A 14,888-nucleotide genomic window follows, 5' to 3' on the forward strand; every position below is an offset into this window, starting at 1 on the left:
GCACTCTAGGGAGCCTCTCTCCACTCCCAGTGCAGATTGCATCTACATTTACACTACATTAAACATTTTCTGATACAACAAAGTGGTTTCCAACTTGTTCCAGCTTCTCTGTGGGAGAGTTGTCAACATTGGCTTTGCGACAGCTGCACTAAGCCTCAGTATATCTATCCTTCAGCACATAGAATGGTAATAAGAGCAGAGGGTGGCCATTTGGCCCATCGTGCGCCTGCCAGCACTCTGAGCAACCCGGCTAGTTCCAATGCCCACTTCCTTTCCCTGTAGTCCCACAGAGCTATTTTCTCTTTAAGGTGCTTATCCAGTTTTGTTTTGGAAGCCACATTGAATCTGCGTCCATAACACCTGAGGCAATATTTTCCAGCTCCTAGCCATTTCTTGCATTAAAATAAGTTATTTGTCTTTGCCAATTGTTCTTTTGAAAATCATCTTAGATTGGTCTCTGGTTGTTAACCATCTGACAATGAGAACAATTTCTTTCTCTCTACTCTGCCTAAACACCTCCATGATTTTGAATACCTTTATCAAATCTTCTCTCGGCCTTCTCTTCTCTGGATAAACTGGAGCTGTCCTCCTTAATCTATCCATATAACTCAAATCCCATAGGCCTGAATAATTTTCTCCGCTCATTTCTGCATGCCCACCAAAGCTTTCACATCCTTCAGAAAGTGTGGTGACCAGAATTGGACAGGGTGCTGCAGCTGAGGCCAAACGTATAAAGGTTCATCATCCGCCTTGCTTTTGTAATCTGCCTCAATTTATTAAGCCCAGGATCCCATGTGTACTAACGCATTCAAACACATTACATAACATCTCAAATTGAACAATATATCTAGAGTTTGTTCATTTTTCCCCTTTTAATCCCTAAGCACCCGTCACCCCCAGTGACAAACAGTTCCTTAAAACAGTAGCTGTACCCTAGCAACGAACTTTAGCTCAAAACTTCCAAAGATCCCGAACAAGTACCACCACTCCACCCAGTCGAAGGCCTTCTCCGCATGCATCAATACGATAACCTCCAGCACACTCCCCCACAATGGGGTCATAACCACATTTCAATAATTTCCTAATATAACGAGACAACTGCCACCCCTTCTTGTACCCCGTCTGGTCCTCCTGAGACCACATCCGGTGCATACCCTCCAATTGTCTCCCTAACAACTTAGCCACCACTTCCAAAACTTGTCCTTATTCAATAATGAGATGAGCCCATCAGACCCGCACTCCGTTGGATTCCTGTCCTTTTTCGGGATCAGCAAAATAAACTCCTGCGCTAACGTAGACGACAACTCCCCCTTTCCACCAACTTATTAAACATGTTCAAATTACGGGGGCGGGGTGGGGGGGGGGGGCAATTCCTCCGAGAACTACTTATAACATTCCGCCAGAAAGCTGTCGTGCCTAGGCGCCTTCACCAACTGTGGCATACCCTCCCACTCCATTTCCTCTTGCAGCCCTAATGACTCCTCCAATGCCTGCTGCTTCCCCTCTTCCACCTCCGGGAATACCAACCCATCCAAAAACTTCCCCTCCTTCCGAGATTCGACTCTAATAGAGCCGCCGGTAAATCGTCTCAAACACCTCATTCATTTGCCCGGCTCGGTCACCACCTCATATACCCCTGCTGCCCTCACCTGCACAATTTCCCTTGCCGCTGCCTGCCGCCTCAGCTGATGGGCTATTAGGTGACTAGCCTTCTCTCCATACTCATACTGCACCCCACCTTAGCCGGTGCAGTTAACCCACTGCCTTCCGTTGTCAAATGATCAAACTGCCCCTGCAATTTCTTTCGTCCTGCCAGCAATTCCCTAGTCACAGTCACCAAGTACCTGAGATCCACATTGACAATAACTTCCAACAACCTCTGCCTCTCCTCTCTCTCCCTCTAAAATGTATTTCTTTGGCCTTGTACAAAATAAACCCCGCCCTAGCCACTTTCTTCAATGCATTCCAGAATGTGACTGCAGAGACCTTCCCGTTTTGATTGAGCTCCACATAGTTCTTAATTGCCGTTTTAACTCGGTTGGCTGGACAGCGTGGGTTCAATTCCCATACCGGCTGAGGTTATTCATGAAGGCCCTGGCTTCTCAATCTTCTCCCTCGCCTGAGGTGTGGTGATCCGGAAGTTCAATTACCACTGGTCAGCTCTCCCCTCAAAGGGGAATGCAGCCTATGGTCATCTGGGACTTTGGCAACTTTACAGACCTCTCTATCTGCTAAAATCACCGAAGCTAACCTCTACCCTGGTTTCTGTGCCCGCCTCATCCTAAACCTTACACACGTTGTACTTGTGTCTATGTCCTCTGGTCATCCTGGACCTTGAAATATGTGACCCTGCAACACTTGGTCATAGTTAGCTCTTTGCACTGTTAAGACCAACAAGTTTCAAGCAGACCAAGAAAGTCTTTCACTGAGTTGATCGTTGTCTCCATGTGCATCCCTGACAGTATTCCCCAGAATACAGAGTCCTGTGTGATGGAGCTGCTCAGATGAACCTCGACAAAACCATTACAGCTATTTCTAGACTTCTTTGTAAATGCACATTCCAGAATGAGATGGATGGTGATCTCTTCCACACTGCATCTGCCTCTGACAGTGTACAGTGGCTCTGAGACATTGGATGTGCATAAATTATCTAATTGGAGAACCCTTCTCACCACTAATAGAGCTACATCTTTGTTTATTTGAAAATTCTTCCAAATGTATGATCCTGTCCCAGTTACTACCTTGACAAGAGTCATCATCTTCTTCATCCTTGAGGCCCTGTGGATATTTTTACAAGAGGCAAGTGGCATGGCACTGTCCAACTGAATGTAGAAATGTGCCCAGAACTATCCTTCACGACACTGGGAACAGATAGAATTTTAATGCATTGAGACATTTGACGTTTGCTTATTGAAGAAAGATTTATATATAGGCTGATGCAGCTGCATGCAAAACAGACCATCCGGATGAGAGTGGCATTGAATAGGTTTTGTCCTCTTTTTATCTGAAGATTTATACGTGGTCCATTTCAATCTCCAAATAAAGTAAAGACAGTTCTGGTGACTAGCACTGCATAGGAAAAAGGTCTGGGCCTGACTGCCTCATGTACACCATCAAGAAAGCACTTTTCCACCTGATGACCAGGTGACCAGGCCCTTGGTTCACAATCGAAAGGGAATGTTGCACCCATTATCCCAGTTTCTGCTTTACTGCTTTACTTTAGCTATATGCTCCTCAGAAATCTTGGCGGCTGCACTGACACCCTCCAAATCACATTCCCAGTACCTTAATAGGTTGATTGGTCCAGTTGCCAAAGGACTTGAACTCACTTTCACTAAGACTTAACACTGGCTGCAAGGCCAGTTCAAACGAATTGAGGATGCTCATCCATCTGCAGAACAACAGCTGTTCCAAATAAAATATGGTGACATCACCCATGTACAGGGAGCTCTTAACCTTTCAGGGAGCTGCCTGCGACACCAACCCTCTTATGCCTTATCCTTCCTGATAGACTCAGCAGAAAACCTCAATACAGTGCACTCCTGGAGAATGTTAAAATATATTATGACACTGTAGGGAGCAGGGTGTTCTCGTGGTTCTCTCATTACATTCTCCCTTGAAGCCAACATCACCAAACATTCATTTATTACTCATCTGATTGTTATTTGTGAATTCTTACTTTTCAAACAACGTAAACTTTGAGAGATGTGATTAAGCACAATATAAAAGTAAGTCTTATTTTCTATGTGAATGAACTGGCTATATATTTTGTCCCATTGTTTCATTAGTGGGCTGTTAATGCATACATTACGTTTGAGAGCAAATGTCACAAGTGTATGAACAATATTTGTCATGATCATAGCAGCATTGGGAAGACTTGGATCCAGATTGATTAACCATAATGAAGTAATGATGGATAGCTAATATAATCTTTATTAGTGTCACAAGTAGGCTTACATTAACACTGCAATGAAGTTACTGTGAAAATCCCTTAGTTGCCACACTCCAGCGCCAGTTCAGGTACACTGAGGGAGAATTCAGAATGTCCAATTCACCTAAAAGCACATCTTTGTTGGAGGAAACCAGAGTACCCAAAGGAAACCCAAGCAGTCACTGGGAGAACGCAGACACGGGGAACGTGCAGATGCCAACACTGACAAGAGAACATTAGTTGCAGCAGATTGCTATTTAATTCATGTGGTATCCAGCTGTGCAGTTCAGTTTGCCATCACTGGATAAAAGCAAATTACTGTGGATGCTAGAATCTGAAACGAAAGAGAAAGCGCTGGAAAATCTCAGCAGGTCTGGCAGCATCTGTAGGGAGAGAAAAGAGCTAATGTTTCGAGTCCGATGACTTTGTCAAAGCCTTTGGCTTTGGCTTTGACAAAGAATCATCGGACTCTAAACGCTAGCGCTTTTCTCTCCCTACAGATGCTGCCAAACCTGCTGAGATTTTCCAGCGTTTTCTCTTTCGTTTCAGTTTGCCATCATTTGGATTTAGCAGCTGAAAACATATAATGCTTTGAAGTTTTATTAATTGTGATCTGTAAGTACAATAACTTGACTGGTAATACAAAAATGGAAAAAATGCAATGTATAAACAAAAGACTGCTTTGCATTCTCCTTTCAAATAAAATTTTGATATCTCCTATCCTTCCCCCCTTATCTTTTGGTCTGAAACTGTAAAGGTCAAATCAATTAATTAAAGAAAAGGCATGGAAATTTGACAAAGGTCATGTGTATTCTATTTAAGTTCAACATTACCGTTACTGGATTAATTGATCAAGGTTTTTGGTCCAAGTTCCAACACCACTTTGGCAGCTTTATTCTCTCTTTTACTGGTTGCAGCTTGAATTATAAGTCAAATAACTACAGTAAATGAATAGATCAATTTTATGTACTGTGTAAACAATAAATAAACTTTGGTATAACTTTCTGACTTGTCAAAGTCAATATTGAAAATTAAACTATCAACCTAGTTCAGAATTTCATAGTTCCTTAGAATATTGACTCATTTTGAAGTGATATTTTTATGTTTTAATACCATTTTAAGAAAATGCATTTGTTTAATGGAGTTCTGAAAAACCTTGAATAATAGTTGAAGGGTTTTTCAAAAGTGATAGTTAATATTTAAAAGTCTCAGTCTGAAGTGACAATGTATTTTTACAATCTATCATTTATGTTGGTTTGTCTGTCGATTAATGTTGTGTCTTAGGTAAATTTACAGTGATGAGATTCAAGTTAATGATCCTTAACAAATGCAGTGAGCATTAGTGGGGTGGAAAATCTCTAACATTTGGTGTACCCACTGACAGCAGATGTCGGGACAAAAATGAGCCCAAACTCAACCCATCAATCTGATTGTTTTATAACTGTTTTGCAGGTGAAGGAGGTTATGCCTATCTAAAAGAAAGGCTGTGGTGGGGAGGACTCCTTTCTAGTAAGCGTTTTTTTTAAATACACTTAAAATTTTAACTTGAGCCTCAAACAAAAAAAAATAAAATATTGTATTAAAGAAGTACCAAAAGAGGATTTGCGATTATCCATGGGTACCACTGCACAAGATTGCTTTAGCTGATATGTGTCATATTTTAAAGTTTCATTCAAATGATTGTTTTTTTAATGGTGGGTTATAATGGTCACAATAATTTATCAACTACACACTTTAAAGGATGGTATATCAATGAGAGCCATAAAGGCTGACCAGCAAGGGCTGGAATTGGGGGAGAAGATGGGGGTGGAAGGGGCACTGAGCCACAAAGTTGGAATTCAGCACTCGGTATAGAAACTATACTGTCAATAGTTGGTTGTCTTTTGTGTACCTATGCCAACCATTGACCCAGGCTATGCACTTTTACAATCTTTACAGTTGGGGAATTAGGACCAATTTTTCAAATGTGTACTTTTGACAAGAAGTCTTTCTTCCTATGAGTGCATATTGTTATTTGGCAGCCATGCATCCTACGATTTTCCCAATGTGCATCCCTTAATTTTTTGAGAGCATTCAGGATGGTTTCCTGTTACGTTAAGTCCTAGAACCGATGAGGCTGCATGCCATATTAGATTTTGACATGCGTAATGAGCCAGATGTATCGGCCGGCAATTATTTAATAGCAATCATAATATGATCTGAATTCAAAATTGTGTTTGAAAGAGAAATACAAAACAGCTACTAAGATTCTAGATATAGGTACGGCTGACTGCAATGTGATGAGACTGAGGCAGTGCAGAGGAATATGGGCAAATCCATTAATGGGTAAAAGGCAGTGGGAGGCAATCAAAACAAGTAGTTGATACAGAGCTAGTTTCTACCCCTGAGGGACAAGTGCACTGTGTGCCAGAGCAGACAGCATGCACAAGTAAAGAGGTAAGGGATAACAAAAGAAAAAACATGCATGAGATACCCTCAATTACGACTCCGGAGAGGAGTTTGATAATACAAAGGCTTTAATAATCAGAAAACCAGACAGCTGCCGAGAAGTGTGCTCACTGCCTACTGAACGTAACCTTATATACAGCTTCCTGGGGGCGGAGGCGGAGTCCCCCAGGGTTCCAAACCCGGTCTTAAAGGGGCCTACGCATTAAAGGTACATATGGATACAGATATCATTCATATTCACCCCCTGTTTAAAAAAAAACGCATAGTCCGTCGGGGGTGAAGTGGAATTACAAGTTCAGTCTTTTGGGTGGTCTGATTGCCCGTGTTGACCTTCTCAGCTCCTGCGGTGGTGCGGCGGATACGGTCGTCCTCGGTGATGGTATATCCGGGAGCACGGTTGTCTGAGCCTTTGCTCACGTTGGAGTAGGGGGGGTATCCGGGGTGATTAGTGCCGGCGCCGGGAGGGGGGGCGCTATGGGGGGGGGGGGTGCTGTCTGAGTCGACAGCCGGTGCAGTGTCGGTTGAAGGGGTGGCGTCGGTGGGCGAGCCAGCGGGTGCCAGGTCTCGCAGGGAAACGGTGTCTTACCTGCCATCGGGGTGCTCGACGTAGGCATATTGAGGGTTTGCGTGCAATAGTTGGACCCTCTCGACCAGTGTATTGCATCTGTCTTATGGCTCCTCATGTGCCTCCGGAGTAGAACTGGTCCCGGAGTCGTCAGTCAACGTGGAAGCGAGACCCCAGAGGTGGACTTCCTGGGGAAGACAACCAAACGGTTGTGAGGGGTCTCGTTCGTGGCTGTACAGAGGAGCGACCTAATGGAATGTAGGGCATCGGGTAGGACCTCCTACCAGTGGGCGATTGGGAGACTTCTTGACCGTAGGGCTAGAGGAACAGCCTTCCAAACTGTTGAGTTCTCTCTCTCCACCTGCCCATTTCCCCACGGGTTATAGCTGGTCGTTCTGCTCGAGGCGATGCCCTTGTTGAGTAGATACTGACGCACCTCATTGCTCATGATAGCCCCGGTCACTGTGGATATAAGCGGGGAAACCAAACAGGGTGAAGATGCTGTGCAGTGCGTTGATTATGGAGGCCGAGGTCATATAGGGGCAGAGGACAGCGAATGGGAAACGGGAGAATTTGTCGATGACAGTGAGGAAGTAGGTGTTGCGGTTGGTGGACGGGAGGGGCCCTTTGAAGTCCACGCTTAGTCGCTCAAAAGGGCTTAAGAGGCCTTTACCAGGCGAGCCTTGTCTGGTCGATAGAGGTGCGGTTTGCACTCCGCACAGACCTGGCAGGCCCTGACCATGGCCTTGACCTCCTCGGTGGAGTAAGGTAGGTTGCGGAACTTGATGAAATGGGCAAGCCGGGTGACCCCCGGGTGGCAGAGGTCATCGTGGATGGCCCGTAGACGGTCTTTCTGTGTGTTGGCGCACGTGCCGCGGGACAGGGCATCTGGGGACTCGTTGAACTTCCCCGGATGATATGTAATATCGTACGTGTAGGTGGAGAGTTCGATCCTCCACCTCTGAATTTTATCATTCTTTATTTTACCCTGTTGTGCGTTATCGAACATAAAGGCGCCCGACCGTTGGTCGGTGATGAGGGCGAACCTCCTACCGGCTAGGTAGTGCCTCCAGTGCCGCACAGCCTCCACTATGGCTTGTTCCCCCTTCTCTACTGCAGAGTGTTGAATTTCCAAGGCGGTGAGGGTTCGGGAGAAGAACGCTACCGGTCTGCCCGCCTGGTTGAGGGTAGCAGCCAGGGCGACGTCTGATGCGTCGCTTTCCACTTGGAAGGGAATGGTTTCGTCCACCGCGTGCATGGCGGCCTTGATGATATTGGCCTTGATACGACTGAGCCTCAGCCGTCAGGGGAAAGACCGTGGTCTTACTGAGTGGACGGGCTTTGTCCGCATATCTGGGGACCCACTGGGCATAATAGGAAAAGAGCCCCAGGCACCGTTTGAGTGAAAGTTCCTTAAGGGGGCGCATGCGGTCGGGGTCTGGCCGAGGATGGCTAGCCGGATTGTGTGGAACACTTATGTATGTCAGATTGAGGGCCCGGGCGGTCTGGAGGAACTTCCTCAGGTTTTTGTCATGGTCCTGCTGGTCATGGCCGCAGATGGTGACGTTGTCCAAGTACGGGTATGTAGCCCGTAAGGCGTACTGGTCCACCATTTGATCCATTGCCCTTTGGAAAATGGAGACTCCGTTTGTGACACCGAAAGGGACCCTGAGGAAGTGGAAGAGCCGACCGGCTGCTTCAAAGGCTGGTATAGGGGCGGTCCTCTGGGCGGATAGGGAGTTGATGATAGGCCGATTTCAGGTCGACCATGGCGAATACTCTATACTGGGCGATTTGGTTCACCATTTCTGCTATGGAGTGGGTACGCATCGTGTTGCGTAAAGCGGTTTATGGTCTCGCTATAGTCCACCACCATACGTTGTTTTTCCCCGGAGCGGACTACCAGTACTTGTGCCCTCCAAGGGCTGTTGCTAGCCTCTATGACCCCTTCTTTTAGTAGCCGCTGAACCTCTGACTTGATGAAAGTCATGTCTTGGGCACTGTACCGCCGACTCCTGGTGGCGACGGGCTTACAATCGGGGGTGAGGTTCACGAAGAGGGGGGGTGGAGCAACTTTGAGTGTCGCCAGGCTACATACCGTGAGCGGAGGCAGGGGTCTGCCGAACTCCAGTGTCAGGCTTCGGTGAGTGCACTGAAAGTCCAGACCGAGCAGCAGGGGGGCGCAGAGGTGAGGGAGGACATAAAGTTTAAAACGGGCGTATTTGGCACCTTGGATAGCGAGGTTCGCGACACAATACCCCGTGATTTGGACCGAATGAGACCCAGATGCGAGGGCGATAGTTTGGGAGGTGGGAGCAGCATCTTACTGTGTCTGGATGGATAAAACTCTCCGTGCTCCCGGAGTCAAAAAGGCAGGGGGTGTCGCGGCCGTTGATTTGAACCTGCATCAGTGAGTTTCGCAGGTGCTTCGTCCGAGATTGATCGAGCATGATCGCTCCTAGTTGCGGGCAGTCAGAGTCCTCTGTTGAATCGGACTCGCAAAATGGCCGCCGCTGTCGGTCGCACGTTTTGAGTTTTGAAGATGGCCGCCGCCAAGATGGCCGACCCCCTGACTCTCACGAGGCCGATGACGCGTCGGAACTAGGCGTGTCCGGCCACCGTGAGGCCGCATTGCGGGGCCTGTGGTCCCGGGAGTTCGATTTCTGGACCCGATGGGACTTTTGTTTCTGGCCTTTGGGCCCAGCCAGGCAGACCTTCGCGAAGTGTCCCTTCTTTCCGCATTCGCCGCAGATAGCAGAGCGGGCCGGGCAACACTTGCCCACAGAAATAGCATTGGGGGCCCCCGGTGTGAGCAGGTCGCCGCGCGGCGCAGGCCTGAAGCGTGGCCGAGTCTGGACAGGATTGAGAGGGGTTCGCAAGGTCCGCGGAGTACATGCGGAGATTATGGTGGGCCGCTTCCAGGGAAGAGGCGAGCGTTACCGTGCCTTGGAGGTCCTTCGCTCCGTCTTCTAGGAACCGCTGCCGGATGTACGTGGATCGGATACTGGACACGAAAGCATCACAAATATGTAAGTTCATGTGGACTTCTGCCGTCACCTCTTTATGGTCGCAGTTCCTGGCGAGCGCGGTGAGTCTCTCCAAGTATTCATCTAGCCTTTCCCCAGAGCGCTGGCAGCAGGTCGCGAGCAAATGTCTGGCGTGTACCTCGTTTATCGGCTTTACGAAGCGCTTCCGTAGGATTTCAACCGCCGTTTCGTACATCGTAGCTTTTTGATCACGGAGGATAGTCGGTGGCCCACCCGGGCATGTAGTAAGCTCAGCTTGCGAGGTCCGTCAACTTCAGTCTCTGAGGAATTCAGATAGGCCTCAAAACACCGGAGCCAGTATTTAAACATTTCAGTGGCCTCCGGCGACCGAGCGTCCAAATTGAGCTCCGGCTTTAGACCGCTGTCCATCATGATGTAGTCTGGTTATTAAATTGAGATACCCTCGATTACGACTCAGGAGAGGAGTTCGATAACACAATGGCTTCAATAATCAGAAAACCAGACAGCTGCCGAGAAGTGTGCTCACTGCACGCTGCCTACTGAACGTAACCTTATATACAGCTTCCTGGGGCGGAGCCGGAGGCGGAGTCCCCCAGGGTTCCAAACCCGGTCTTAAAGAGGCCTACGCATTAACGGTACATATGTATACAGATATCATTCATCACAATGCAAAAATGGAGAAAGTAGCACACATCTCAGCAAATGGGAATGATACAAAGATCAGCAAAGGATGACAAAATGGAAGAGCTACAAAAAGAGAGAATGAAAACAGCAGTTGCAAGGGATATCAAAATCAACACACAATTCTACCAGGAAATAGTGGATGGTCAGGTACCATATGGGTTTCTTGAAAACTGATGAGCGATATTGTCAGTACAAATAAGGAAATAATTGACTTGTTGAATAATGACATTGTATCAGGACCAGGGGCACAGCAAAATAACAGTAATGGAGAGAATAATGGCATTATAGAATGACAAATATTCATTTTGGGGTTTTAAAGAAAGTACATCAGAACATTGCAGATGCCCCAACTATGATATAATTTAATTCAATAGTCTTTATTGTCACAAGGAGGCTTACATTAACACTGCAATGAAGTTACTGTGAAAATCCCCTAGTCACCACACTCCAGCGCTTGTTCGGGTACACTGAAGAAGAATTCAGAATGTCCAAATTACCTAACCGCACGTCTTTCGGGACTTGTGGGAGGAAACCGAAGCACCCGGAGGAAACCCACGCAGACACGGGAGAACGTGCAGATCGTCATTTCTGCACTGTGCAGGAAGAGATCAGGATGCCAATCTCCCGACCACCACCCCGTCCCCCTCGCCCCGATGCAACTCCCAGACCCCCCCAACTCACCGCTGGGGGTCTTTGAAGGGCGGGGAGGGGAGTGCTCATATGGGTAGGGCACCCCTGGGCCTGATCCCTGGCGTGGGCACAATGCCTGCCTGTTTTTATTTATATGCCTGCATTGCAGTGCCAGGCTGGCACCTGGGTGGCACTGCTAGGGTACTAGGCTGACAATGCCAAGGTTCCCAGCTGGCACCAGCTGTGCTAGGTGCCACCCTGCCCAGAGGCTGACCTCCTGCCCTGGGAGCCTCCCCAGATATCATTCGGCCTGGTCCGCGTTTGTGCAGACTAGTACTGAACGCCACCCAGCTGCAGTCTCCTCGGCGATACCAATAAATGGCGGGTGGCCAATCGATCTGGTGTCAGCATGGTGAAGTGGGTTCTTAAACTCACTTAGCCATGCGAGATTGGATCCCTCCCATTGCGGGCAGGATGCAGATCGTGATATCTCACTAAATCTAACCAGATCTCGTGAGGTGTAACGGTCATCGGAAATCCTGGGGGCGACCTCTCCTGGGATCTACAACCCGCGTTCTGCCCCGATTCCGGCAGCCCGTGGCCAGTAGATCACACCCTTTATTTAGAGGGCTAGATTACTAAACAATTGTAGTGGTGCTGCAGCCATTGTGAGCAGTCCTGAGCACTGCACTTTAGGAAGAATATTTTGGCCTTACAGGAAGTGCAGTGTAGGTTTACCAGAATAATGCCTGAACTCCATGTGATAAATTACAAGAGATTAGAAAAAGCTATGTTTGTGTTCCTTGGATTTGAATGAAGTTATCAAGATATTAATGATAATAAATAGAATAGTTAGAGATAAATCTTTTATGCTGGGGTGGGGGGGCAGGGATTAGAAATTCTCTTCCACAAATCAAATTGATGCTTGGTCAAGTGTTAGTTTTAAATTTGCAATTGATATATATTTGTTAACTAAAGGTATTAAGGATTCAAAGGCAGATCACAGATCTGCCGCGATCTCATTGAGCAATGGAAAAGGTTCAAGAAGCTAAATGGCCCACTCATGTTCATTTGATTGAGACTCCACAAAGGGGACATGTATTCAAAATATATACCCGAGTTCAATTTCTGATTCCAATTTCTGACATACTGCACAAAATGCTGCACCTTGTTGATCATTGGGCCCAATCGAAACATAAAATATTTGATTTTTTAAAAATGTTGGCACTGTATTGCACGTTTTGCATCAGATTCTTAAGATGCACCATAAAGAGCAGCAAAGCAACCACATTTAACCATAAATGTTGATAGTACATCAAGAGGCCATTTGGCATATTGTGCTCAAGCAAGTTGAAATTAAAGACACCCCAAAGCTCAGCATCTAATATTGGCACAAGTATCTACTGTCAGCCTTCTCTAATCTACAGTGAACATGATATTAGCCAAAAGGAGGCGTGAGAGGAATTGCAGTGCAAAACGCCTTGGCTGGCAAAAGTTCCAAATGAATAAAGGAATGCATGGATCTCTCCAAATATCAAACTTTTTTTAAAAATGTGTTCTTTCATGGGATGTTGGTGTCACTTGCCATTTGTTGCCCATTCCTAATTATACTTCAACTGAGTGGCTACCTAAGCCATTTCAGAGGGATGTGCTGAGGCCATTGCTATGGATCTGGGCCTGGGTTCATGTGTAGGCCGGACCAGTAAGGACGGCAGATACCTTTCCCTAAATGGCATTAGTGAAGGAGATGGGTTTTTACAATTGCCAATACGGGAACTAGCTTTCATTCCAGATTTTATTAACTGAATTTAAATTTCAACGGCTGCTGGGGTAATATTTGAACCCATGTCCCCAAAGCATTAGTTTGGGTCTCTGGATTACTAGCTTAGTGACATTGCCTCTAAATCCCGCAGATCCTTGGCTTCATGGACCCTGAAACGTAGACTCTTTCCAGATTTTACGACTTGGAGTAATAAAAGGTATTAGCAATATGGGAACAAGAGAAGACAATTGAGTCTGCTCTGCTATTCCGTTAGACCATCTGGTCTCAACTGTATCTACCTGCCTTGTTCCTCCCCTAACAAAATTCTACACAGCTCCGTTTTGACACTTTAATTTGCCCTAGCCTCCACAACATTTTGACAGAGATTGCTCCACAATGCCACTACCGTTTTTGAGATGAGGAGCTCGAGTGACATCACTCTTTAAGCTCCAATTTTAAGATTTTCCCTCTTGTTCTGGATTCCCCAGCCAGGGGATATAATTTCTGTTGTTCTGTCCTTAAACACCTCCATTAGATCATCACTTGTCCTTGTCCTTGTATACAGAAGTGAGTTCAAACCGACTTGTCAGGGTTTATTCACCAGAGTCATGCATTTACAGGCAATCCCTAAAGCAAACTATTCCCTATTGTGCACAATCACTACCTCTCATCAAAGGCCAAATGCAAGCTGTTAAGTTCACAGCTTCATCTCTGGGGTAAGACTTATCACTTTTGGCATCTTGCCTTGCAGTGTGTTGTAGTTCCATCTGGTGTTATTCTTCTGAGTGTTCCAACTGCTGCTCCTGACTTTGGATGCAGTATTTTTGCAAGAAGGGTAACCAAATTACTTCAAGGGTTTAAGAAGCAGCTGCAGAGCTTGAAAACAATAGTAAAAATGACTTCTAAAATGCAAATGACAATGTAAGGAACACACCTTGTTCAGACTAGGGCTAACAACCCTCTAAATTACCTTAAAAGTCTCCAGAAACTAAAGATTAATCTCCAGGGCATTTCTTTGAGCAATGCTACAGAATTTTTTCTTTTTTTAAGTTTTCATTTTCTTTGTACACTTATGTTCATTAGTTATTTTTGGAGATGAGGATATTAAAAAAAACTATAAAAAAAGAAACTCCTGTTTGACTATCAACAATCACTCAATTGGGTAATGCGCCATGATGATGGACATGTGTTGTGTGACCAATAGTGCAAGTATGGGGACCAGGGCAGTTGGAAGCAGGAGGCCAAATAATAATTGACCTATGGGAATAAATACTGCCAGAGTTGGCAAACCTAGCTCAGACAATAGACTATAACCTATTAACCACAGTAATTATTTTGTTCCACCGCCGATTTAAGAGCTTGAATAGCTTACTAATTGGACAGTTGAGTTTCTTGGTGGAGGTCCCTGCTGCAGGACCAGGTCACAGTTAGTGTCTCAAACATATTTATTGCCTACTCATCTGGAATGGGCGGCACTGTGGCACAGTGGTTAGCTGCTCAAAGTTCCAGGGACCCGGGTTCAATTCTGGCCTTGGGTGACTCTGTGTGGCGTGTGTGGAGTTTGTATGTTCTCCCCGTGTCTTTGTGGGTTTCCTCTGGATGCTCCGGTTTCCTCCCACAGATGTGCAGGTTAGGTGTATTGGCCATGATAAATTGCCGCTTAGTGTCCAGGGAGGTACAGGTTAAATTATGGGATTATGGGTAAAGGGTGGAGTGGATCGGTGCAGACTTGATGGGCTGAATGGCCTCCTGCATTGTAGGGATTCTATAAGCCAGGTCAAGAACTGCCTGCAGAAGAATCCCTGGGTGCATCTAAGGGGATGTGATCCATCTATCAGATTTGATGTGATAATTCTATCC

At 46.3% G+C, this 14,888-nt stretch overlaps 1 protein-coding gene across 1 annotated transcript in view; it reads left to right on the plus strand.

Annotated features, from left to right (window-relative positions):
* The window catches only part of LOC140408885 (magnesium transporter NIPA2-like), a 40,534-nt gene that overhangs the window by 10,710 nt on the left and 14,936 nt on the right, over nt 1-14,888 (plus strand). The window contains exon 3 of the mRNA XM_072496723.1: nt 5,384-5,440. Within this exon, the coding sequence (XP_072352824.1) occupies nt 5,384-5,440 (57 nt within the window). The remainder of the gene's footprint in view (nt 1-5,383; nt 5,441-14,888) is intronic.

This window comes from Scyliorhinus torazame, chromosome 3 (genome assembly GCF_047496885.1).
Source record: "Scyliorhinus torazame isolate Kashiwa2021f chromosome 3, sScyTor2.1, whole genome shotgun sequence".
In the NCBI taxonomy this organism is placed as follows: domain Eukaryota; kingdom Metazoa; phylum Chordata; class Chondrichthyes; order Carcharhiniformes; family Scyliorhinidae; genus Scyliorhinus; species Scyliorhinus torazame.